General features: G+C 34.9%; 1 protein-coding gene across 5 annotated transcripts in view; it reads right to left on the bottom strand.

Annotated features, from left to right (window-relative positions):
* Nucleotides 1-27,616, bottom strand: part of RYR2 (ryanodine receptor 2) — a 769,122-nt gene that overhangs the window by 406,754 nt on the left and 334,752 nt on the right. For all 5 annotated transcript variants that reach the window (XM_037821856.1, XM_037821863.1, XM_037821872.1 and 2 more), the window contains exons 8-9: nt 21,991-22,090; nt 21,196-21,292 (exon numbers count right to left, since the gene is read on the bottom strand). In XM_037821856.1, the coding sequence (XP_037677784.1) occupies nt 21,196-21,292; nt 21,991-22,090 (197 nt within the window). The remainder of the gene's footprint in view (nt 1-21,195; nt 21,293-21,990; nt 22,091-27,616) is intronic.

Below are 27,616 nucleotides of genomic sequence, written 5' to 3'. Positions count from 1 at the left end.
AAAGTAATGATGCATGCAACAACATGGATGAAACTTGAGGATACTATGTTGAACAAATAAGCCAGAAACAAAAGGACAGATACCATATAGTATCACTAATATGAACTAACTATAATGAGCAAACTCTGAGAGTTAAATTTGAGAACATAGGTCACGAGACAGAAAGAGGTACAGATTAGGCAACTGATGTTTAAGGAGTACAGAATGTTTAACAAAGTTGATTGTTAAGGTTCAGAAATGGATAGTACAATGCTGTGTGATGGTAGCACAATATTGTAAAGTACAGTGAACAAAGCGGAGTGTGAGTACTGTTGAAAGAGGAAGGCTAGGCCATGTACTTCATCAGAAGGAAAGCTAAAGGAAATAGCTGGAATTGTGTAACTCAGTAAAACCTGGAGTGAATAATCATGGTGGTTAATTGTACAAATATAAGAAAGTTCTCTCATGAACTAGAACAAATGTACATCACTATTACATGGTGTTAATAAATAATAAGGTGTTATATGGGAAAAAATACAGTTAGCATAGACTAAAGTCTATGGTTAACAGCAACATTGTAATATTCTTCAATTAATGGTAACAAAGGCACTATACCACAGCTAAAAGTCAATAATAAAGGAATATATGGGGTATGGGATTTTTTTCTTTGGATGAAATGAGAATGTTCTCATATTGACCATAGTGGTAAATGCCTAACTATGTATTATACCAAGACCATTGATTGTATACTTAGAACGGATTGTTTGCTGTGTGAATAAAACCTTGCCGTAGTGGTGAATGCATAACTATGTACCATACCAAAAGCCATTGATTGTACACTTAGGACAGATTGCTGTGTGAATAAAACTGTTTTTAAAAAAATCGATCAGTAGGTTCAGGATCAGCCCAACCATCAAAATCATTATAATCTAAAAGTTTTAGGTACCACTAATGACCATAGTCCACAGTGGTGATTTTCAGTGATGGTGCATTTTGTCATCTATGGGTAGTTTTTAGAACTCCCTCCTGATGCCACAACTCACCAGAGACCAATTTAAGCAGATCTGATGTCAGTATTATTTTTCCCTCTCCAGCTAGTTGTAACATGGAGCCGAAGCACAGGAACCATGGTCTAGATCAGTTTCTCAACAGCAGCACTATTGACATTTTGGTCGGGATAAATCTTTGTCGTGGAAGCTATCCTGTGCATTGCAGGATGTTTAGGAGCATCCCTATGCTCTATTAGCTAAATGCCAGCAGTAGAAATCCACCCCATACATACCAGGGGTGAAAATCAGAAGTATCTCCAGACATTATCAAATGTTCCCTGGTGGGGCAAAATCACTGCCAGTTGAGGGCCACAGATCTAGGTCAGTTGTTCTCGATCTGTACTGAGTATTAGAATTACTCAACGGTTTGTAAAATCACAGATTTCCTGGCCCCATCCCCAGACCTTCTGATTTAGTAAGTACGGAGAGAGGCCCAGTTTTGTATTTCTAACAAGTTCCCAGGGATATTGATGCTACTGGTCCCTATTCTGAGAACAACTGGGCTAGAATCATTATTTTGTTAGGGTAGTGGTTCTTAACCTTGCTTGCCTGTTAGAAACCTCTGGGAAGCTTTAAAAATTCCAACAAGTAGACAACACTCAAATCAAACAAATCATAATTTCTGGGTATATACTCTGAATATTCATGAATGACAAAATACAGAAGTAGTGTTTGTATATGTGTTTGTGTTTACAGAGACAGGTATCGATTTTTAAATCAATCAGACCTTTAAAAAAGATCATGTACTTGGTCAAAAAGAAAACTATCAAATTTTTTAAAAGCAAAGATTTTTAAAATTACATTTCTTATCATAATTGATAAAATTAGAAACAAATACTAAAGAGATGACAAAAACATGAACTTGGAAAATTAAGAAACTCTCCTAAATAATTCATGGGCCACAGAGGAAACAGAAACTATATCCTAGTGAAAATAAGAATACTTCATAATAAACTATGTTTCATGGGTAAACTTTGTGCAGGGAAAAAGTTTTGGCCTGCAATCCCTTAATTTAGAAGAAAAAATAATTTAAAAAAAAGGAACTAAAGAGTTTTCTGAAGAGATTAGATAGAGAACAAAATAAGCAAATGAAAATAGAAAGAGGAAGGGACTCCTGTGACACACTTTTAAGTAACACAAACAAGATGCAGAATTGTATATGATATACATTTTCTGTACCATAATAACAAATTATAAATCTATCTAAAAACAAAATATACGCCTGTCTCATACATATGTATGTATATATGTGAATGTGTATATATGCCTATATATATTTATCTCCAATCTGTTAATATTAGTCACATAAGGAAAGGTAGAGGAATTAAACCTACAAAATAAAATAGAATGCAAATAGTATGAATAATATGATGCTTAAGTAAAATTATATATATTTATGCAAAAGTGTTATGAAGAATTATTGAGGTTTTCTGCAGTGTTATACTCTTTCACAACTTGTCTTTTATTGATTGCATATAATGATGATCTTTTATTACTTATAAAAGTTGAAAGCCAATGATTTTTATTTAGGGGAAATTAAAACTTTAAATCACAAACAAAGTCAAAAAGAAAGATGAATCCTCTTTCCTCCCTAGAGTATTTTAGCTTTAACCTGGAGCTTAATTTCCCAAATAGTTGTCTCCTTGAATTATTTCTCTTTTTATTACTTTTTAATGCTTCATTGGCAGATGTAAAGACTCTGATGATTGCTTTCAATTATTTGTTGCTGATTGGGGAATCTTTGCTATTGTATGGTGTTTCCCCATATAAATACATGGCACATTCAGAATCTCAATGTTTGTCTAAGCAAGTCTTTATGGGCTATTTCAGACTAAAATTGTCATAACAATATCAAGGTCCTAAACATAATAAGTATGCATATTAGTCCATCATAAATGACACTATGGGCATTCAAATTTATTTAGAAATCAGTCCGCCTGGAGAAAGAGACCTCTCTATGAAGGGAGCATCCCTTTCCTAGGCTATGATTCTCAAGTATCAAATCAGAGTCGAGAAAGGCAATTGTTTTAAAGCACAAGTTTACCAAATGATATTAGAGACCATCTTTCAACTCGTACAACTAAATGGTCATCTCCTGAGTAAGTGCCCTTTCCAACAAAAAGATTAAGGGAGAAAGATTCTCTAAAAATTAAACAGCGTGTGGCAATCGCATCTTCTGAGCTGTCATCACAGGGGGGTTCAATACAAAAGGCAGCAAGCATGCTAAAATTCAAGGAGACCAATGGATAGGAAAATACAAAGGCACTCCTACAGATCTCTGTTCATGAAACGTTATTTTTATAATATACCAAAACAATACAGCTACCAAACAAAAGAAAATATACTAAAATACATGAACATTGACATTATTTCTAACAGAATTTTTAAAAGAAATTTCCACCTAATAAATCAGGAAAAGTCAAAGTCAACGTAATTTCACTAAATAGGGATAAAAGGCATATGCATACGTAATGACCAGAAGTCTGTGCCGTGTTCAAGAGTACTTTGAAAACTCCCAGGCTTCAGGCTGTAAGTTATGTCTATGTGACATATTATCCTCCAATATAATATGTTTCCGTAAGGAACACATTTCAGGCTGATCACATCAAACTGCCTGACCAAGCCCTTTAACTTCCTAGGACCATCCTGTTATAGCTATAAATTACTAAGCTACAAATTTTCCTATTTGCCATCAATGCCATTCCTCATAACTATTATAATATTGTTCAACGAAATATAAGTAGTTAAGCTAGTCTTGTAGTTTTGGATGTAAAATACAACTTAAGTCTTATTTCAATTGTCAAACTATCTGTTTCTTGGTTGGAAAAAAAGGGCACTTTGACAGCTATGATACTTCATCTTCAGAATCGGAAGCCCAAAAAAGACTAGCATTAGCCTACTAATCAAAGCACAAGTCCTTAAAAACTCTTTACAGCCTGATAAATTTATAATAAAAATTTAAAGGACACAGAATTCCAATCAGTGGACTTTATTAAAGAATCATAAAACACATTTACACCAATAACCAAAGATTCTATATTGTAAAGAGAACCATGCACACTGTAGGGAAAATACTTTCTTTCATCGTGAGTTGTACCAAGAAGGCTCCTTCACTAGACTACACTACAGTTATTAGCTCACATTTTTTGGGGGGCAGGGCACTGAGAGGTTTATAATCAGTTTCACATTTGATTGTCATTAAATTTCTGAATATGCCACTTCCTGGTAGGGATTTGTACAAGTTACTTAACTTCTCTGTGCCTCATTTCCTTCATATGTAAAGTGGGGATCAACTTCATTGGATTACTATGAGGAAAGAATGAATGCTATAACCCATGCTGACCACCTAAGTAGTCCTTACACAATGAACATTAGGTCTGAGGGGGAGGAGGAGGAGGAAGAGGATAATGTTATGTACAAACCTTCCATACCCAAGTTAAGGACTCAATAACATTTGGATGCATTGAATTGAGCATGACCAAATCAATAGTATTACAGACTTCTTGATATTCAAAGTTATAATAAGTCCAAATTATAAAATCACTTGTGACTACACAAGTAGGAAATGAAGCTCATTAGTCTTCATTCATAATTCAGCACACCTCAGTGCTCCTGACTTGAAATTTGTTCTCAAATCACTAGATTCCTCCTAGGGTGCAATGCCTGTGAAATAGTAGGTTCTCAATACTCCTTGTCCACCATGATCTACATCACCTTCTGCTTCTAGTAGTTCTAGGTATCAAATAAAATAATTATGAATATATTTTGCAGTCTTAAAATTAACATACACATCAATATAGACTTTTTTGGCATCAGCTATAATATACTTTGATAGTAAAAGGGCACAATAAAAAATTTAAGTTCTGAAGATAATGCATCCACATTAGATAGATTATAAATACACTTTTTTCCTGACCATCTTCTCCTTCTTGCATAAATCTACTTCTGAAGTCACTTATCCCTTCTTTTGGTTCTCAGCAAGCATTGCCATGTGTCCCCAGGACTGTTGAGGCTGATGGCCCATTCCAGACCTTACTACTACCACAAGAGGCAGTCTAAAATGGTTGACAAATTTCTGCTTCAAAGCGCCAGACGGTAAATATTTTAGACACTGAGGTCATGTGGTTTCTGCCGTAATAACTCAACCCTGCTGTTATAATACAAAAGTAGCCATAGACATTATGTGTGGGCATGGCTATGTTCCAATAAAACTTTATTTACAAAAACAAGTGGTGGCCCAGATTTGATCATGGGGCTATAGTCTGTTGGCCAACCCCTGGTCTAAACGGTCCTGCTCACACTACTGGCAATTTTAATTTCTGAGAGAACTAGGTAGATGAATCCAGGGTCTGATTATTTCATAAGCAACTGAGAGAAAAGCCAACTTTCAAATATTTAGCTTCTCGGTCTTGAATCACATTTCTAAATTTGGTACTAATATCTGCATTGGGAGTACTCCTTTTCCCACCCCCAAGGAAAACACAGGTAAATTCAGAATGTTTCACTAGCTCATCCCAAAAAAACTTCAGTTTGATCAATGAGGTCGAAACAATGGAAATGTCTTACACCTGAATCACAAAAACAAACCAAAAAATGGGCATTTTTCAATAAATTTTTGTTTTCTAATCACAAAGAATCTCCTGTAGAAATTAGAACATTATATCAACACTGAACAGCTTACACAGTAGATGACAACACAGACACTTTTTTCCTCCAAGTGCACTCTGTTTTTTTTTTTCTTTTTTGTATTTACCATGTGACTGTAAAGCAGTGAGGCTATGGTACTTGCTGAATGTGTATATATTCTGGTTTCATTTTTGTCAAGACAGAAGCTAAAGTGTGTAACAAATGTCGAACTGCAAAATTGGAAACTGATAATAAAAGACAATTTAATCAGTCACATCAAACTTTGATAACAAATTCATTACACAAGCTAAAAATAGAGAAGAATATCTTGTCAGCTTCTGAAAATTCCCTTGACAATTCATATTCGGTTAATACATGTTCATGGAGAATAGACTAGAATGCATTGAGAAAAGTTATATAAATGTATTTTACTTTACTGCAAAGCAGGGCAAAAAGATGATTTGAGAAATCTTCAGAATTTTTCCAAACTAATGTTCAACAAATGCATGGTATACCACAGGATTGAATTCTCCTCTGATAAATCAGTGGTTGTTTAATGACCTTAATAAATTAGATTATGAATGTCATAATGGGTATCTATAGGAATTACCACTACGGTATGTACTGCTTGAATACAAGCATAACAGTAAAAATGGTAACTTCATCTCCTTTTGTGTACATAAGGGTAATTACTTTAAAGTATCATTATTAAACAATCCTAAGTTCAACAAATGTTAACATATTAGGAGGGAGAAAAAGAGAACAGTTGTAAAATTTACAAAGACTTTTTAATGCTTTTCTCTTTAGAATGACGCAAATAATAACAAGCTATTTCAAATAAACTTTGGGGCTTCTCTTTAAAAAGAAGGGCAGAGGGATATAAGTTTGTATGTGTAAACACTGTAAAAGTGAAAAATATTAAGCTCTACTATCTTTCTTTTTCATATATAAACAAAAGTAAATTAGAAGTATAATTGTATTTAACTTTTTAAAAAACCACTTATTACTTATCTTCACTCAAAGTACTTAGTTACAGATTTTAGAAAGAAGAAAAATGAAGACGCTAAGGTTCTTACACCCAAGAATGTGCAAAGACAGACAAACAAACAAAAACAAAACAAAAACAAAAAACAGTCTACATGGTAATGTGAGAACTACTCACACAGCATAGTAGCTTACTTCATCAAGGCTGGCAAGAGACTCATTCTCTGACTTCCAGAAGAGTCCAGTCTCTTTTAAAGGCTCAACTGATTATGTCAGGCCCACCATGGAAAAGCTTCTTTTGATTAACTTGAAGTGAACTGAGCAGGAACCTTAATAAGAACTGCAAAATCCTTTCACCATTGTCATATACTGTAACCTAATCATAAGAATTAAATCCATCATATGTAGGGCCCACCCACATACAAGGAGAGGAAACTATACAGGGTGCGTACACCATGGGGTGGTAATCTAAGGGCCACCTCGGAACTCTGTCTTAATGTTTTCTAGTTGTCCTACTCCTCAAACTGCCTTTTCTCATTTCCTGCTTTCTTTTGGATGAAGTGTTTTTATTATTCCAGTCTCTCCTTTAACTTTACATTCTTTTTCTATGTTTTCAGTGGTTACTTGAAAGATTATAAGATGCATTCTTGACTTATTAGAGTCTAATATAAATGAGTATTTCCAAACAGTGCAAGAACCACTATTTAATTCTATTCATTCTCCTCCTGACCTATTGGCTATCATTGCAATGAATTTTATTCTCTATATATTTTAAATCTCAGATGTTGTTGCTGTTATTGTCATCATTATTTTATTTTGGCAATATTCTTTGGGGTTTACCCTCATATTTACCTTTCTGTTGCTCTTTATTTTTCCTTTCAGAATAACCAAAGTTACCTTTGAGATAATGTTTCTTCAGCTTAAAGTGCACCCTTGAATATTGTCTTTACTAGTGGTATATTCCCTCAGATTTATTTTTCTAAAATTTTATGGGTATAAAAGCTTTAGGTTAGCAGTTATTTTCTTCACATACCTTGAAGTTTATATCCAATGTAGCCTCACTTACATTGTTTCTGGTTGAACTCAGCTATAAAGATTACCGTTCTTCCTTTTATTTATCTTGCTTAGGGCTCACAGTCCTTCTTGAAACTGACTTAATATGTTTATTCAATTTTGGAAAATTCTCAAGCAATTGTATTAAATATTGCTTCTGCCCCATTCATATTCTTTTTCCCCATCCCTGATGCTCCCATTTTTTTATTTTGGGACTCCAATTACATGCATAATAGACCATTCAACATTTCCCATTCTCTTTTAAGCTACATCTAAATTGATATTATATCTGTCCACTGAGTTTGTAATTTCAGTTATTTTAATTTTCAGCCCTAGAGTTTCCATATGACACCTTTCCATAATTGCAATTCTCTATCAAAATTCTCCATCTTGTCTTGTAAGGCTTAGAATATTATAATCATAAACATTTTAATTTCTAGACCTGATAACTCCATTATCTGGATATTTTGTCTTTGTCTATAGTGTATATTTACTCTTGCTCTTCAGTCAAATCCAGTTTTCTCAGATGCCTGTTCAATTGTGATTGAATGTGAGACATTATATATGAAAAATTACACAGATGATTTCAGTTATGTGCATTATTTCTTCCAGAAGGTTTATTTTTTTGCTTCTGATAGTCTAGGGGCACTAGCAGTCCCATATCATCAGAATCTAATTGGCAAATGATATTATTTGAGGCTATTTCAAAATGTGAGCGCTGGTCTGTTTCAGGCTCACCAGTACTTTAGGGTATAGTTCTTTGAGTTTCCTCCCAAAGTATCTCTTCTTTGGTGGGTCATGTACAGTAAATTTTTGTCCTCTACAACTAGTGATTTTCACAGTACTTCTGCCCTATTTATCAGCCTCTCAGTCACTGCAATCTCCTGGAGAAAAGAAGCTACCCCAAATGCTAAACTGCTAAACTTACTTCTCTGTTTCCTTTTTCGGAACCTTGGCCCCACATATCTTCACTACCCTGCTCACTTCCCATTATCTTCAATAAGATTTTTCTTTGAATATTGGTCCAGCATTTTTAGTTTTTCTCAGGAGGAGGAATGGTTTGAAATAATCTCACCACTGTTATATCAATATATCATTCTAAAATTATCTTTGAAATCCTATTATAAATAAATAAATCGAATTATTTTCAACTTCAAGCCCCCATCCCATCAGGCTAACAAGGAATTCAAGCCCTTTTCATTCTTGTGGAGCAGTACAGTAACCCCAGATACCAGGCAAGACCTATTAATTGCTATATCTCCTATACACAGTGTCTCTATCTACATGGTCTCTTCCAGTCTGAGGGCTGCTGTTTTTAATTCACTGAAGAGGCACAGGATACTTTCCAGAAATAAAAAAGCTCCACAGCCATTTGCATCTGAATTCTTGCAACCTCCTTAAAAGCCAGGATGGAATGGAGAAGAAAAATTATAAGGAGGCAAAATGCTGGTCATTCCTGAAAGTAGAACCCAGAAAACTCTGTTCTCTTGCAAGTCTCTGTGAATACCACACCCCAATCTTTTTTTTAAATTAAGATAACTATAGATTCACATGTAGTTTTAAGAAATAATATAATACACTTTGCCCAGTTTCCCCTAATAGTAATAGTTTGCAAGACTACAGTATAGCATGGTATAATAGCTTAGTAACCAAGATACTGACATTGATACAATCTGCCCATCCTGTTGGATTTCCCCAGTTTTACTTGTACTGATTTGTGCGTGTGTGTGTGTGTGTGTGTAAGTTCTATACAAGTGTCTCATCTGTGCAGGCTCACGAATCAAGCACCACATTGAAAATACTCAACAGTTTCTACATAGAGATACCTCATGCTGCTCTTCTATGGCTGCACCCATCACCCTCCTTTCTCTCTATTTTCTATTCCCTTATGATTATTTATCTGTCCTCAATTTCTAAAGTGTTATTTCAAAAATGTTATATCAATGGAATCATACACTATGTACTCGTTAGAGGTTGACATTCTCTGCTCAGCCCAATTCTCTGGAAATTCACTCTATTTGTTGTGTGTAACATAGTTCATTTCTTTTTATTGCTGAGTAATATTCCAGTTTGTTTAACCATTCACCCAATGAAGGACATCTGGGGTGATTGCAGTTTTTGTATATTAGAAATAAAGTTGCTTTATACTAAACATTCATGTAGAGGTTTTTGTGTAAATGTAAGTTTTCATTTCCCTGGGATAAATGCCCAGGAGTGCAGCTGCTGGGTCTTAAGGTAGTTGCATATTGAGTTTTTTAAGAAACTGCCAAACTGTTTTCCGGAATGGTTGCACCATTTTACATTCCCACGAGCAATATAAGTGTGATCCACTTTCTTTGAACCTTTCCAGGATTGGTGCTGTTACTATATTTTGTTGTATCCATTCTAAGTGTATAGATATATGTCACTGTGGTCTTGAAAGGCATTTTCCTAATAGCGAATGATGATTCACGTGCTTATTTGCCACCTGTATATCCTCCTCACCGAAATGTCTGTTCATGTCTTTTACCCATTGGGATGTTTTTTGTTTTGTTTTGTTTTTCTTTTACTGTTGACCTTTGAGAATTCTTTATATATTTGGGATACTAGTCCTTTGTCAGATACATGATTTGCAACTATTTCTGCAAGTCAGTAGCTTGTCTTGTTATGCTTTTCACATGGGATTTTATATAGCAAAAGTTTTTAAGTTTGATGAGACCCAATATATCAATTTTTTCCTCTTATGGATCCATGCTTTTGGTGTCAAGTCTAAGAACTCTGTGCCTAGCTATAGACTCCAAAGATTTTCTTCTACTTTTCTTCTAAAATTTTATAGTTTTGTGTTTAACATTTAAGTCCATTATCCATTTTGAATTAATTTTTTAATAAAGTGTGATGTTTAAGACAGCCTTCATTTTTTGTCTATGGATGTCAAATTGTTCCATGTAAATATCTTTTATGTCTGGGGAAAATCACTTCTTGCTTCCTCTTCTGACAGAGGCAATCCCTCTTTCCTTTCTGTCTAAGATATCAAACCTAATAACCTCAGTAGATTTGGTTTAGGTACAAAAAGGAAGAGAAGTCATTGGTAGGAAATTTGCAGTTTGCAAAGTCTCAAACCTCCCCGAAGGCAAGAAGCACAGCGACTAGTAACTGGTTAAATGGAGGAAAAGAGAGAGAAAATACAGGTAGAAAATATAAATTAACATCACAAAAATCATCCCATCTGTGAAAGTTTGCGTATGTGTATTTTTCAGGAGGAACTGATAACATATGAGAAACCCAAAACCTCAAAAATAAAAAATTAAATTAAAATAAATTAAATTAAAAATTAGTCTTACATGGTTTATTAATTTTCTTGGGGTATGGTAGGAACATATTGGAAGCAAAGTAGTTATTTTAGGTTATTTGTTTTCCTTAATCCATTGCTTTGTTTGAAATGTTGGGTTTTTTTGGTTGTTGTATGCCTGTTTGTTTTTAATTTTTTGATAAACAAAGTTAAAAAATTGAAAAAAAATCAGTAGAAAAATGGGAGTAAAAACTAAATGACAAATAGGGTGGGATGAGGGGATGGTTTGGGTATTCTCTTTTCACTTTTATTTTTTATTCTTATTCTGATTCTTTCTGATGTAAGGAAAATGTTCAGAAATAGATTGTGGTGATGAACACATAACTATATGATCATACTGTGAACAGTTGATTGTATACCATGGATGACTGTATGGTTTGTGAATATATTTCAATAAAACTGAATTTAAAAAAAAAAAAAAAAAAAAATTAGTCTTAAAGGCTCAGATTTCTGCTATAAGTCCAGAGGCTTTTCCCTGTGGAATCACTTGAAATCAACATACCTCCAAAATAGAGAACTATAGCCCAGGATATTGGAGTCACAAGCCTCAAAATAGTTTCTACCCATTCAGGTTTGTATGTTGATTTGGTACAAGTGGATAAGATCCCTACAGGAGCCCAAATAGTACAAATGAGGGACCTAAAACTCTTCCAAGTCAGCCCAGAGTGCTTCTCAAATGCAGGCATCTGGTTGTTCTCCTTAAGCAACCTACTAAAGTACATAACTTTTTTTTTTCTCCATTTATTCCCTTCACAAATACAAAGTAATGAAACACACGCAGATTCCCATCTACATGTCACTATGTAAAGGGGATCCACGAATGAGTGACACAGTCCTGGCTGAAAACTGAATAGAGGAGATAAAGATGCACACCAGTAAAGTCAGGAAATGTTAGGAAGGGATAAGTGTCACTTTGTGGGACAGTTAATGACAGGGCTACCTTATAACATGAAACCTGTCCTCAACCAAATAAAGTTTCAGCTGTGTTAATGTGGTAACACACTAAATATTATAAATTCATTTATGAATCCTCTGAAAAATAATTAGTGTCACAGAAAAATTACTCGCATACAGTTTCCATTTAGAGTTGACAGTGAATGGCAGGTAAACCAATTAACAAGTGGAAAGCAAGACTTGTTTTACTAATTCTTAAAGGATGACAAAAGACTCACCTAAAAATCAAAGATGAACAAAGATTCCTGCATTCCCTGATTTTCCTCCAATGGTAAACACAGTAAATAATCGGTAAATGCCAATGGTAAATAAGGGAAAGATACATTTTCTACAATCCAATTCTTTAAAAGACTGTGAATGGCTTCTACCAGATCAAAACTCACTTCTTCCTGAATATAGTGTCTGGATCTTAATAGATTCTGAGTTCCTTAAGGACAGGCACTGGGTCTTATTCATTCTTTTATATCCAGCACACATAAAATTTCCTGGGATGTAGAAGTCCTTCAATAAACCTTAAAGGAACTGAATTGAAGTGGTTAAAAAGTAGACAAAGAATTAAGTTATTTCAGAGCAAAATTATAACTGTTTCAGTTCATACATTTTTCACTGTAGAATTTTTGCTTTTACAAGTGCCCATGTGAGTATTTGGCTTAGCAGTTGAGCTTTAGCCAGATACTGAAGCAAGCTTTCAAGAGTCTCTTCATAGTATCAGAGTAATCAAGAAGTATACGCCTAAAAAGCATTTAAATCAAGATCACAAATTATTCAGGGGCTGAGTTTGCTACAATAGTTCTATTTAAGTAGCCACAAAAAAAGGGAAAATAAGTATGTATTGAGATGACACATCTTTATAAAAAATAAATGAATTGGTATGGACTAAAAAACAATAATATCCTTTCACTGCAAATCAACCTTAAAAGAATCATGAAAATACTGACTAGAGCAGAAAAACCACAAAACAGATGGCGTTACTTTTACTTTTCACCCCATACAGAACATATAATGGAATCACAAAGTCATTTGGAAATTAAAAAGAATAAGAAGCTTTTTGTTGTTGTTGTTCCTGAAAGATGCTCCTTACATCTAAATTCAGTTAATCCAAATGTGGACAAGCAGAAATAGTCTTGTATGTCAGTTGAGAAAGTAACTGAGAGATTTCTTTCTATTCTTAATATTGGTTTTTAATTTATTGTCTCTTTTTTCAATTCACCTTATCTAAGTGCAACCTATTCCAGTGTTTCTTCATTTTTACTAAGATGATGTGGCTCAAATCCCTATAAATGTTTTTATACTTTGCCTTGAAAATCTATACTTTCAAAAACTGTCTATTCTAACCTAGTCATCCCTAGAGACTATGGCTCTAGACCAAGCCATGCTGCTAGACGACAGCAGGGTGAAACATGGCTACTGTGCTTTCTAGAATTACTGGGGAGTTAAATTGCGGGGAGGGGGGCAGATTAGAGAATTTCTCCCAAGGGAGAAGAGAGAAAGAACAGAGAATAGCTCTCCTTTATGTACTGCCTAGTCTATCAAAACTACTTAGCAAATTCATCCCACACCCAGACCCAGGACAAAAAGGTGTAGACAGGAAGTTAAGGAGGAGAGAAGGAAGGCAAGTCCTTAGATTTCATTCTTGACCATTTTAGGCAAAGCAGAGTAGCTTTCAAAGCATCATTCTAGGTTGTGATAGAGGGCACACAACTCTCTCAAGAATATTAGTTATCCAATTGGGTACATGGACACAAACCATGCCTCTCTTCCTAAGCAATGAGAGACAATGAATTCATTATATCAAACCCATCTCAGGCCTTATCAATTATTTATAACCAAAACTCATTATATCATCATAATATTACAAGGGACATTGGAGACAAAAATATTGTCATGCATATGGCATAGTTTTTAACTGCTGAGTCACATTCTAGAAAGCTAATGCTGCATTTATTTCCATTTATTTTCAGAAACTATGATTTAATTGTCCTGAATTTGAAAGTAACAAGAAAGAGCAAGTGTATGCCAAGACTAACAAGATGGAAGCAGAATTCTCTCCCTCCCTCCTTTTCTCTTCTATGATGCTTTTCTTTCCCCTTTCACACACACACATACCCACACACAAAGTGAACACTCTCCATCTTCTTTTCTGCTTTGTTTTTCTCCATAGCTGTTATCACCACCTAATATATTTTATATATGCATGTGAGGATATGTGTGTACATACACGTATGCATTTATAGACATATTGATGCCATTACTGTCTTTCTCACCCACCCCCACTAGAATGTAAACTTGAGAAAGAGACTTTGTTTCTTTTTGTACACTACGTCTAACCATAGCACCCATACATGACTCATTCCATATTTTTTATTGAATAAATAAAACTGTTTATGAGCAATGCAGCAAAATCTGTTTTAATACACAAATAATGCTTCTTAAATAATGGTCCCCTAATACTGGTTTCAACTGAGAGATCCCAAATAATAGTTCTTTAATAATATCCGCCTAATTTATCCTCTTGCTTTTCACTAATAAGATACTATTTTGGGCACCCTTAAAAGTCTGTATTTTTAACAGATTTTTGGACTGGTGACTCATATCCATCAGGTCATTCACCTTTAGAACCTGTCTCACCCTCAGCAGCTTCTCCAGAACTACTACCTTTACCATAAAGCTCCATGAGTTTCCCCAATTCAAACTTGAGCAACCTCAGCCTTATTACGTTTCAAATGAACACCTACTATTTTTCTAACAAAGACATCATGGAAGGTATAAATAGATTGGCAAGCCTTTTCTACGTCTTTTCCAATGGTGTTTGGAAGCAATGTACTGACCACTTCTTTCAAGTCTTTTGTCTGCCTCTCTTGGGTCATGATTTCCATCATTTTCTTCTGGATTTGGTGGATCTTTTGCTGCTAACGTAAGAGGTGGTTCAGATCTGACTGTTGTGTTTTATAGTAAACTTCACACAGAACAGATGAAGTTAAATGACCAGCAAGCCTTCCACGTTGTCTTGGCATCAGCATGAACCCACTCACGGCTTGTCCTTTGACCATGGGGTATACTGTGTCACAGGTAAGATCCATGCCACAAAAGTTGGTCAAGCAGCTTTTACACCGAACATCTTTAGTATTTAGCTTGAATTTTCTGAATGCAACTTGATCATTCTGCAGATCAGTAAGGCTCACTTCAAAAACACAACGTTGAAGACCTCAGATGTGTTTTGGTTCCTTAAATCCTTCTGACTAGTGTTTTCCTAATACTTCTATACTGAACAAAGCTGGTGCTTTCACATCATACCAATATTCCTTAGAAAATGGATCAACCTCCAATTTATTTGCTCTTTTGTTGTCACCTTTTGTCATGCACTGTTCTTACTAACTGTCATGGTGCTACTCAGAAAGTCAAAAGCTAATTTATTCATTTGAAAATGTATTTAAGTATGTTACACTTAATTCACAAGGTACATATTTAATACATAAGTGTGTGTGCATGTAAAGGAATTATCCTTGCTGACATTTAATAACATTCAACATAAAGTTATAGATAGAAAAAATAAGACACAATCCAGAAACAAAATCTAGAAGATAAAATTCTCTCCACATAAAACAACTCAGGTTTGGAATAATCAAAATTCAAGCCTCCAGAATGAAAGTTTATTTTTAAAGCAATAATTAAAACACTATGTTGCATCTGACAAATTCCCTGCCAAGTACCAGAACCTGTTTATCCTTAAATTATTCTATTTCACTTTTTGAAGAGCCTGAGTAAGAACATCTAAGAAATTATGAGACTAAAGTTAATATCCAATGCATCTCTCCCTTTTATCTGATTGCTCACAACATCTATAGATGTACTTGTGCTACTTTTATTGTTTAGATAAGTTATCTACCAGCTGTTTTAGAGACATATGTCTTGCTGGAAAATTTCAGAATTTTTTTTTTTAAATCTGTAATAGTAATGCTATATTTCAGGAATATATCAGAATTCAATCCATAAAAGCAATATGGGTAGGAAGTATAGGAGAAAAACATATTTAGCTTAATATTCACAGTCCTCATTCTCCAATTCAATTCTACATAAATGAATGGAACTCCACTGCAGTCTTTCATTCTAAGAGTTTTATTACTCCTCTTTAGGAGAAGGCACAGGTAAGTACATACACACACAAATCTAAATGTGAAGAGGCAGTTAAAGATACCTCTATTGGTATCTAGAATTACAGAACTCATCAATGAACTGCACTGCCACTAGCTGCAAATAATACTATCTATATTCAATAATTGTCAGTGGAAATAGAAATGAATAGATTGACAAATCCCTTAGGAACATAGTATTTATGACACAAATGTCCCTAAATTACTCTGAAGTAAATACAACTTTTGGTTGTTTCCTTAATAATTTCCATTGCTTCTTAGAACAAACATGATTTGACTTTATTTATCTCTAAGGATGGGATAAAATTAATAAGTACAGACAGACCATAATTATAGCGCAGAGCTATGAGGCAAAAGAAAAATTTAACTATTTCCCTGGAACTTTTCTAGCTTACAGATCATCCTCCAAAAATAAAATTATTTTCACTGCTTTTTTAAAATTCATCAAATAAACACTGACTTTAGTTTATCATTATGAGTTTCTGCCCCAATACTGATTCACATCAATTAAAGAAATGCTGCCTCTGGGCTCAGCTGTTCTTTGCTTCTCCCAGTTCTCTGATGTACTGGCAATGACTTAGGGCTAGGGCAAGGGAGATTAAAATTTGTCTGCACAATAATATTAACAAGATTTGAAATAATAAAGTGCTCTATGAACTTAAACTTTAAGGAATTACTTTTATCATTATATGCAAATAATTGCTCAACCTCACAATATAATCAAGACAAATATAACTCTTCGTTCTTTAATAACATCCCCTAGGCTCCAGGCTGCCAATTTCTGACTCATTTTCTCCCTCAAGTCATGATCTGACATCCATTTTAATCTAATTTCACCAGTGTAAGCATGCTGTGAAAACGGACAAAGAGATTTGTTCTTTACTGCCATCACTATCTATAAAAAGCCCTAATACATAGATCTGAATATGTATTGAGATTAAATTTATATAGAAATTACCAATATTAAATCAAGAATAATATCTTTGAGGGGTACATTCGTTTTCTAGGGCTGCCATAACTAAATACCACAAACTGGGTGACGTAAAACAACAAAAATTATTATCTCATAGTTCTGGAACTTAGAAGTCTGTAATCACAGTGTCAGCAGAGCCATGCTTCCTCTGAAACCTGTAGGGGAGAATCCTTCCTTGCTCTTCTAGCTTCTGGTGGTTGACCAGTAGTCCTTGGCAATCCTTGACTTGTGGATGCCTCACTACGATCTCTCCTTCAGCCTCCACAAGGCTGTCCTTCTTATCTCTTTCCTCACATGGCATTCTCCCCTCTCCACCTGGCTGTTTCTTTTTCCCTTCTAATAAGGACAGCAGTTACAAAGATTAAGAGCCCACCCTACCCTTATGACCTCATTTTAATGTAACCAATTCTATCTGCAATAACCCTATTTCTTAATAAAGTCACCTTCTGAGGTTCTGGGAGTGAGGACCTCAACACATCTTTTGGGGGGACACAATTCAACCAACGAAGCAGCAAAAGCTTCAACATGTATGAAATGTGAGGGTGGATCCAGAACAAAATTAAAATACTTCTGAAATTTTCCACAGTTTTCTCTGGGGTTATAACCATGTATCTAAAAAATTATCAGAAAATCCACTCTGTAAGTACCATGTTCAATAAAGCACCTAGCTTTAGTCTAGGAAATCTGGGATCTTTCACTTAACCTCAGACCCTGAATATTCTCATTTTAAACTGAAATATCAAACTATTAAAACAAAAACTATGTTTAACCATTTGGGGCTTCTAAGCCTCTGCAAGAATAAGGAGCCTTTCCCCACCACACACTAATCTTACATTCGCTTCAAGAATAAAGCATTTTCTTTAATATAGTTTTGTCTCTTTTCCTATGGTCTATGCTCTACCATAATTTCTCCTGCATGCAGGAAGTCTCTCAAACTATTCCATTGTATCTAGCCAAATGCTGCCTCTTCAGTTTAAACACAAATACTAATGATAAAGCATTTGTTAATCTCTTAGTACATGTCAAGTACTTTACATGTATTTCCTTATCTACTCTTTACCATAACCCCAGGAAGTCAGAGCTAATATTTAAGCTGCATTTCACAGATAGGAAAACTAATCTTTAAAGAGATTAAGGCACTTGCACAAGTCATACAACTACTGAGGCAGAGCCAAGGTCCAAACCCAGATCTGTCTAGCTCTACAACCCATTCCCTTAACCACACGTCCCTACAAAGTTGGCAGAAAGAGCTAGAAGAGCTGGAACAATCATTTGATCTAAAATATTCATTAAAAAAAATCAGGGACTGAAGACCCAAAAGGCTATGACATGGCCTATTTTTACTCCTAACTCTATATGAATATATGATATTCCTTTGGCTTCCATGACAAATTTCCCTTAACTATCATTTCTCCACTGAACCACCATTCCAACTATTTTGCCAACTCTTCTTCCTCTGTCCATAACTTGAATATCAGTGTTCTGTAGAATCGCACTCTTAGCCCCTCTCCAGTAGTCTATTCTACTGTGTCACAATCTTTTTAAATCTATGCCCAACCAGATTTACACATCTGCATGGTCACTGCTCCCTCCATGTGAGTGAACTTAGGTACTATCATTTCTTCAACTACCTGCTATACACTTGTGATTAACATACAACTGAAACCTCTTTTAAGTTTAAAATTTAGAAATCCCAATTTCCCACTTGTTCCACAGACACTCTGTACCACCTGTGCTGGTTTGGATATATTTTGTCCCCCACAAAAAGCCATGATCTTTAATCTAATCTTGTGGGATTTGGGGATTAGGTTGTTTCCATGGAGATGTGACTCACTCAACTTTAAGTGATAACTCTGACTAGATTATTTCCATGGAGGTGTGGCCCCACCCATTCAGCATGGGTCTTGATTAGTTTACTGGAGCTCAATACTGTAGCTGAGAGAGACATTTTGAAGACAGCCGTTGAAAGCAGACTTTTGCTGATGTTTTGGAGACACTAGTTCAGAGTTTGCCTGGAAGAAACTAAGAGAACACTCCCAGACGCTTAGAGAGAAACACAACCTGGGAGAAAGGAGAGACGCCAGCCACGTGCCTTCCAAGCTAACAGAGGTTTTCTGGATGCCAACAGCCTTTCTCCAGTGAAGATATACTCATGTTTATGCCTTGGTTTGGAAACTTTCATGGCCTTCAGATTGTAAATCTGTAACCAAATAAATCCCCTCTATAAAAGCTAATCCATTTCTGGTATCTGCATAACGGCAGCATTAGCAAACTAGAACACCACCTAAGCCCAAAATTTAATTCAGCCTTTCATTTCAATTACGTAAAATTTCCTGCAAGCCTTTAGTACCATCCACATTCACTCAAGTTACAAACATCACAATCCTCCTTGATTTGATACATCCTCTCACAATTCCCTTCCAGTTCATCCATAAATCAGTCAATTTTGCTGAAAATGTCTCTTGACTATGTAGTCCTCTCCATTCTTAACAGGCCAATATCCTGGTTAGGGTTCTCACTGGCTTTCAGGTAAGCCACTGCAATGGCCATGTTCTAATTGGTTTCCCTGACTCAGACTCTTCCTACCTCTAATATAACAAGCAGAGCTTTTATCTAAAAAGAGATCTGACTATTTCACCCCCTATCCTCAGACTCCTTTCCAAGTATCTCAAAGTAAACACCAGTCTACTGAATGGCCCTAAGGACCCTTTAAAAGCTGACCAAAACTACTCTGTCTTGTCTAATTTCCAATTTTTGCTCCATTCTCCATCTTAGTCACTCTGTGTGATGATTAATTTTGTGTGCCAACTCAGTTAGGCTATTGTGTCCAGTTTTTTGGTCAAATACTAGTCTACATGTTGCTGTGAAGGTATTTTGTAGATGTTTGTAACACCTATCGGTTGACTTAAAGTAAAGGAGATAACCCTCAGTAATGTGGGTGGGCCTCATCTAATCAGTTGAAGGTCTCAGAAGCAAAAATTGAGGTTACCCAGATGAGAAGACATTCCACCTGAAGACTACATTATCAAACCTCTGTTTGAGTTTCCAGCCTGTTGGCCTGACCCACAGATTTCAAACATGTCAGCCTTCACAATCATATAAGCCAATTCTTTAAAATAAATCTCTTCATATACATATTTCTATATTGGTTCTGTTTCTCTGGAGGATCCTGAACTGATACACTCTGGAATATTTGCTTGCCAGACCTGCCTGGTGAAGGAGGTAGGACTAGTGCACTAGTACACAGATCTTCTGATTGTCAGAGTCCCAAGTGATTTTCCCAAGGTTATGCAGCTAGTTAACTAATTAATAACTGTCCACATTTTCCCTATACTCTTTTTATTAAATATATTAATAAATAAGAAAATAAATATTTATTAAGTAGTTACCTAAGTGTTCATGTTATAATATTATGAGAAAGGTCCACTTAAAAATATAAAGACACGTAAAACACCATCCAGACCAATGAATATATATTTATATTATCATACTCATCAATGAATTTGTGAAGCAAAGCACCAACAATTAAATCACCCTAAATATTTTCATGGCTTTGCATTATTTCTGCCCTTTTCCCAATGTATTTAGACTATTTTCATATTGGCCCAATGCCAAATAGTATTAATGTGGGAGAGGTATGATATCAAATAACACATTAGGGGAATTGGTTGATTATATTATCTACATAAATAATCAAAAGAAATAGAAAAAGGTTTTGAAATTCAGGGTCACTTGAGAACTTTAACTTTGAAAGTAAATTTGAGACTAAACATTCTAGAATGAGAATTAATCAAAAATGCTGAGCATTTAATGAAGTTTTAACTCGTTTAATTTAATGTGTACAATTCTCCCACTCAGTTTATTTTGTTCAATGCTTTTTAATGTGTTTTAAATGTACAAAAATGTTCAGGTCTTCTATCGCTACACAACTAAAACATTACATGAGAAAGAAGCTTTTAAGAAGGCCAGTGAATGGATCACTTCAGTGGATGATAAACATCAGTGGCTCATCCTGAAAAGACATCCTTAATTTTAAAAAAAAAAAATTGCATCAAAGGAAAAAAAATACAAGGTTCAACACAGGGCTTGAGTACCCACCTCCGTTGCTCTTCCCCATGTTCTCCAGAAGGGACAGTGAGGCATTCGTCCATGTGTCCATGTAGCAACCTGAGCACATCACCACCAATCAGATACCCTGTAAGGATTAAAAATCATCTGAATTTGGACTGTCTTGTCAGATGTTTATAGGCAGCGAGATCATCTGGTCCAGCATTCTATTTCCAAAGACAGAGAAAAAGAAGTCTTCTGAGGCTTAAGTAACTCGCCAAGGTCTCAGGGATGGATGGTGCCAGCTGTAGCCCCTGAACCCCAGGCTGCCGAGCCCCATAGCTGGTGATGCTCCCACCAGATCACCTGACCTCCATGCCATAAAATTCTCCATTAAAAATACGAAAAGCTATAGCCTCATTACTTGAATCTACATAAGTCAGAACAATCAGAACAAACAGAGATATTTCCCCCTGGAAACCCTGGTGCATAAGCATTGTTATGGTCCCGCCATAAGAACTAACCCTGAAGGATGAGAACTTTTGGTATTAGCCTACTTTAGCAATATGCTGCGGCCAAAAATTTTAGAAAACAAATCCTAGAAACAGGACACAAATCATATGCAAATAAGGTAAAGATGACAATAGCATAAAATTTAGATAAATCTTAACTGAAACATCACTTTTAAATAGCAACCTAAATGAGATTCTTAAATGTCACATGTCTGCACTACAGAATATTTTAACACACAAAAGCTCCAATTAACAATCAGCTCATTATCACATTTCTAAAAATGATTGCTGATTTTGCATAAAGGAAGTCTTCTAATTGAAGTACAGTTTTTACCTTGGGCTGCTTCACTCCCTGAGCTGATGGGGGCCACACTCCACAGAGTCTGCTGGAAAGCTGCATCCACGTGTAAGCTGCCATTGCCGTAAGACAAGTGCTATAGTAAGAGGCAAAAGGAGGCATTTACTTCAGTCTCTGGTAAGTCTTAATTCATTCATGCTTCTGGCTACCAAAACTTAAAATCACAGAGTTGGAAATACCCATAGAAAACATCTATTTCAACACTGTCACTCCAAAATGAAGAGACTAGGAGGGGATAGATAGATTGATTGATTGATTGATTGATAGATAGATATAGATAGAGAGTTCCCATTTGACCTGAGGTATTTTTCAGCTACATCCAGAGAGTAGCAAACTTAATCCAGTAATCAGAAAATAACTGGGTCACGGTTTGCAAAAAAAAAAACAACAACAACCAAAAAAACCCACAAGCAGTAAACTAAAATAAACTTATCTGTATACCTGGAGACTATGTTTTAAGGCTTACTTATGAACAAACTGGAACATAGGTAGGCACTGGTAATATAAATTAAGTTTTCTACATATTGTATGGCAACAGTTTTTTTGACATTGAGGTAGGTGAACTCTACCAGAACAAAGTCTTAATTTTTTTTATTAGAGAAGTTGTGGATTTACAGAACAATCATGCATAAAATAGAGGATTCCCATACACCATCCTATTATTAACACAACGTCTTAATTTTAAGGGGTCCTCTAGAAACTTTTATCTGCAATTTGACATAATAGGCATTAGATGGCGATATTTCCTAATGGGTATATAAAACCAGGCTAATAAATTTCCTCCAAAATTCAAACATAAAAAATTTCAGAATTCCCTTAAAAATGGAAATGTATTAAAATAATAATAATTTGTTTCATATCTTAAAGAGTCAAAATACATGAGGTATGAAACGGTAACTAGAGAAAAACAAAATCATGTGCACAGCCAAATACCCTGCTTATTTTATTAACCATTATTTGGCTGTCCCTAGAATTTCCACCATACAGAGAATTACCAACTATTTTCCTGGAGTCTTCTCAGTAAACACCACCATTAGTCCTGTAATGTTTCTGCAACACCTTCCCAACAATGATGACAGCCATGAGATTTTAAGGACTTTATTTTGACAAGAACTTTCCCAGAACCCTTCCCACCCTCAAGAGGGTGTACTCCACAGGTTTTCCAGCACCCCAAGGGTCTCTTTTACTTAAATACACTATGCTCTAGTCCCCCGCAGGAGTAGGTATTTCCGTCTTTCCCTTAAAGACAAAACTGAAAGAAAAAAAAAAAAAAACATTGACATACACACAGTTCTTTTGTAATTTTTCCAAGCAATAAGATTAAAAGTTTGCCAAGTAATGCATCAGATTTAGTAATAGTCCAATATTAACCCCTCCTCATCTCAACTGGCTGCCTGCTTATTTACAACCTCTTCTTCACCTCAGTCTTGACATTTTTATGCATAATGCCAGCTGAGGTTCCACTACTGAATAAATTTGTTTGCCCAATATGGTAAATTCTTTAATTATTTACCAAAAAAAAAATAATTTTTTTGTAGAAAATGTTTTTTCTACAAAAAAGCAACATATATACATATATTTTCCCTCACAACAATCATCATACAATGTAATTATTTGGTTTATTTATTTTACTTTTCTTTCTCATTCTTGTAAGCTTTGTAACAGCAAGTTCACGACTGTCTCCCTGGCATCTAGCAGTGTTCAGAAAAAACATGGATGTGGGAAAGCCAACCAAACCTTAAAAAAAAAAAAGAGTAGCACAAATTTTTAAAATATTTTAAGTTATTCCTAACTATTCACACTTTAATTACCTGAGCTATCAAATGGTATCCAAAAGCAATTCAAAATTCCTTTATATTTTTACTTTTGAAACCAAGGGAAACCTCAGACCATATTATGATAAACAGATAAGATTGCCATCATTTGTTATTTCATTATGGACTCAAAAATGTACCATGTGCAGCACATTCTGCTAAATATTAATAGCATTCCCTACCTCAAAGGGTTTGTAATTTAGAAAGATGAAATACATACACACAATTCTTTGTCAGTACATAAAAAATGTTATAAGAATAATAATCAAAGTGCTATATGAATTGAGGAAAGAAAACACTTCAGTATAATTAGAAAAGAGATCATTGTGCTGGGCCTTGAATGATGGGTGGCATTTCCATAGGTAGAGACAGGGATTTTGCATGGGATAAGGGGTTTGAAGGAGCAATGGGATCATTTGGCCCCGGACCTTACATGAATATATTTGGAGACAGTATCTGTAAACAAGTTTATATACATACTAGATTTGGGTATTTATATTAATAATGTCAATATGTTAAGTACAGATATTTAAAATACACCAAAATTTTTGTTAACCAATTTGGAGACTGTCATTCTTAATACAGCAGAAGTTTTATAAGTGAAAGTGTCCTGGGCCACTCTAAGAGGCTCTGATAAACAGAAGAGAATGAACAAAGAGGCAGAGATATGGGAACATAAAGTATAGCAGAGTTTAGTCTTTGGGGCTTACAGGATATCCTTAGAAGGAGAGTAAGAGAGAGGATTGTAGACAAAGGGTGGTGCCAGACAAAGGACCATATACTTTGGATAGTGAGAAGCTGTTGTGAAAAAATAATGGGGGATGAGGGACTGAAAGCACAATTTCCAAATCATATCTAAACCTAAAAATAAAAAAATTACATAAATGTGAGAGAACCATAATATGAAAATTTTAGTTGGAGAAAATCTCAATTACCTCCTTAAGTTCATATTGCAGTCATATAAAGCACTTGTTTAAAAATGTAGATTTTGATTCAGGAAGAGTTAGGGTGGGGCCAACAAATGCTGCTTATGTGAGAACTGTATTTTCAGTAACAGGCATTATATGATAGAAGCACAAAACCTCAGAAATGAAGGGACATTATAAATCACCCACCAGGAGTTATTAAGTCCACAGTTCTATATATACAATACTTTTGGTTTCCTTCATAATCATATGTATTTATTTTATAATTTAAATTATGACAAGGGGCCTGTAAGCTTTATCAGACTGCCAAAGGTGTCCATGGAATAAAAACTGTTAAGAATCTCTGAATCAACTCTTATCTGATGCATTGATTCACTCATTTATTTAGCCCTTAATATGTGTCAGGCACTTGGGCCCTAATGATTCAACTTTCTAAATAAATAATCATGCAGTGACAGGAACCACTAGTAAAAAGTTATATCACCCTCTGGGCTTCAATTTTTTTTTCTGGAGAAAATGAGAGGCATAGTATGGATGCTGTTTCCAAATGTAATATTCTATGAGTCAATCTCCTGAAGAAAAAAAGGTTCAGGAAAAATTAATTAAAAAAATAAACTGGTTATACAATAAACTGCTTGAAAACATTAAAGATTATTGTCTTACATTTTTATGCAACTTGAGGCAACTGAGCTACTTATTATGGAATTAAAGCTTCTTTTTATTTATCAGAATTTCAGACTTGGGAAGGAGAGAAGTAGAGTAAATATTTATGACTCTTGGAATAGCTTTGCTTTGAGCATTCTTTCATCACTTTTTATATTGTAGGGTTCTGTTTTTCCTATTTTTGGTGAGTTTGTTTAGCAATGTTTTCATGGTTCTCAAAAACTCTGTTTCTACATCTGCTTGACCAAAAGGGGGATGCGAAATGAAACAAAATGAAAGTTGCAGTGGCTGAGAGATTCCAAATGGAGCCAAGGGGTCACTCTGGTGGACATTCTTATGCACTATATAGATAACCCTTTTTAGGTTTTAATGCATTGGAATAGCTAGAAGTAAATACCTGAAACTATCAAACTGCAACCCAGTAGCCTTGACTCTTGAAGACGATTGTATAACAATGTAGCTTACAAGGGGTAACAGTATGATTGTGAAAGCCTTGTGGATCACACTCCCTTTATCTAGTGTATGGATGGATGAGTAGAAAAATGGGGACAAAATGTAAATGAAAAATAGGGTGGGAGGGGAGAATGATTTGGGTGTTCCTTTTTACTTTTATTTCTTTATTCTTATTTTCACTTTTTCTGGCACAAGGAAAATGTTCAAAAAATAGATTGGGGTGATGAATGAACAACTATATGATGGTACTGTGAACAACTGATCATACACTTTGGATGATGGTATGGTACGTGAATATATCTCAATAAAATTGAATTAAAAAAAAAATTCTTTCTATAGGTGACCCGATCAACTGAAAATTAACTTTTAAAAAATCAATGTTTATAACTGAAACAATCCAATCCATAGACTGTAAGCTCCTGCACATGCTAGGGTGATTCTACATGCATTCTAACACATGTAAAAATTTTACATGTCCTTTGCCTTGTTTTGTTTGGTTTGATTTAAATTCAGCAATTCCTATTTGGCCATGTTTTCTCTGTTTTCAATTGCATGTTTTTCTTATTCTTAAGAAGTTTGATAAGGCCTTCTTTAAAAAAAAAAAATAGTTCCTATCAGGGCAAAGTTAATTTCTTTTTCTCTTGGATGCTCCCAAAAAGAGGACCAACATATTTTTTCATATTAGAATATAAAACAGAAAAGACGAAAAAAAAAACATTATTTATATGAGTGGTTTACAAACTTTTTGGAGAGAAGACCCTTTTTTCCAAGGAAATCGTATGCAGACATTCAAAACATCAAGCAGACAAAGGCAGAACTATCCCAGATGGAGCCTGGGAAAGGGCCTGGGGCCCAGCCACAGCACCTTCTCTCCTCAATCCAGGAGGCACCTAAGAGAACAGGCTGAAGATTGTTTAATTCGATTTTAATTAATGAAGCATTCCAACAGTTTAAGTGTATTAATATCCAACTGGATAATTTAACCTAAGCTCAATCATCACTGTTAGTGAAGGAAAAATAGATCAATGGTCAATAGACGCCACAGATTGAAAAGTTACAAAAGTCAACAATTGGAAATGTTCCTTTTTTTAGTAATTAGTTTAATTTGTTTTCCACCAATTTTCTTAACTGATTAGTTTTGAACCCACCAGCTTCTTCTCAGAATATGAACCTTGGTTTCACATGATAGATCTTTATTTAAGACAGTTGTAATATTCCCTCTCACTCCCCACCCCAGTTTTCTCTTCTTCAGGTTAAATATCTGCAGCTTTTAAAAACAATTTTTTATAATTTCAAATTTTATTGAGATATATTCAAACACCATACAATACATCCAAAGTACACAATCAATGATTGCTCACAGTATCATCATATAGTTGTGCATTCATTACCACACTTAATTTTTGAACATTTTCATTACTACAAAAAAAAATTAAAACTTAAAAAAATATAAATAAAAAGAATACTCAACAGATCCCATACTGCTTATCCCCCCTCATTATTTATTTTATTGTCTTTATTCTATCACTCATCTGCCCATACACTAGATCCATGGAGTGTCAATCACAAGGCTTTCACAATCACACAGTCACATGATAAAAGCTATCTAGCCATACAATCATCAAGAATCAAGGCTGCTGGATTACAGTTCAACAGATTTGGGTATTTCCTTTTAGCTCTTCTAATAAACTAAAAACCAAAAAGGGATATCTACATAATGCATAAGAGTAACCTCCAGAACGACCT

Source organism: Choloepus didactylus, chromosome 2, assembly GCF_015220235.1.
Source record: "Choloepus didactylus isolate mChoDid1 chromosome 2, mChoDid1.pri, whole genome shotgun sequence".
NCBI classification, from domain to species: domain Eukaryota; kingdom Metazoa; phylum Chordata; class Mammalia; order Pilosa; family Megalonychidae; genus Choloepus; species Choloepus didactylus.
This window is presented reverse-complemented; position numbering and strand designations above follow the sequence as displayed.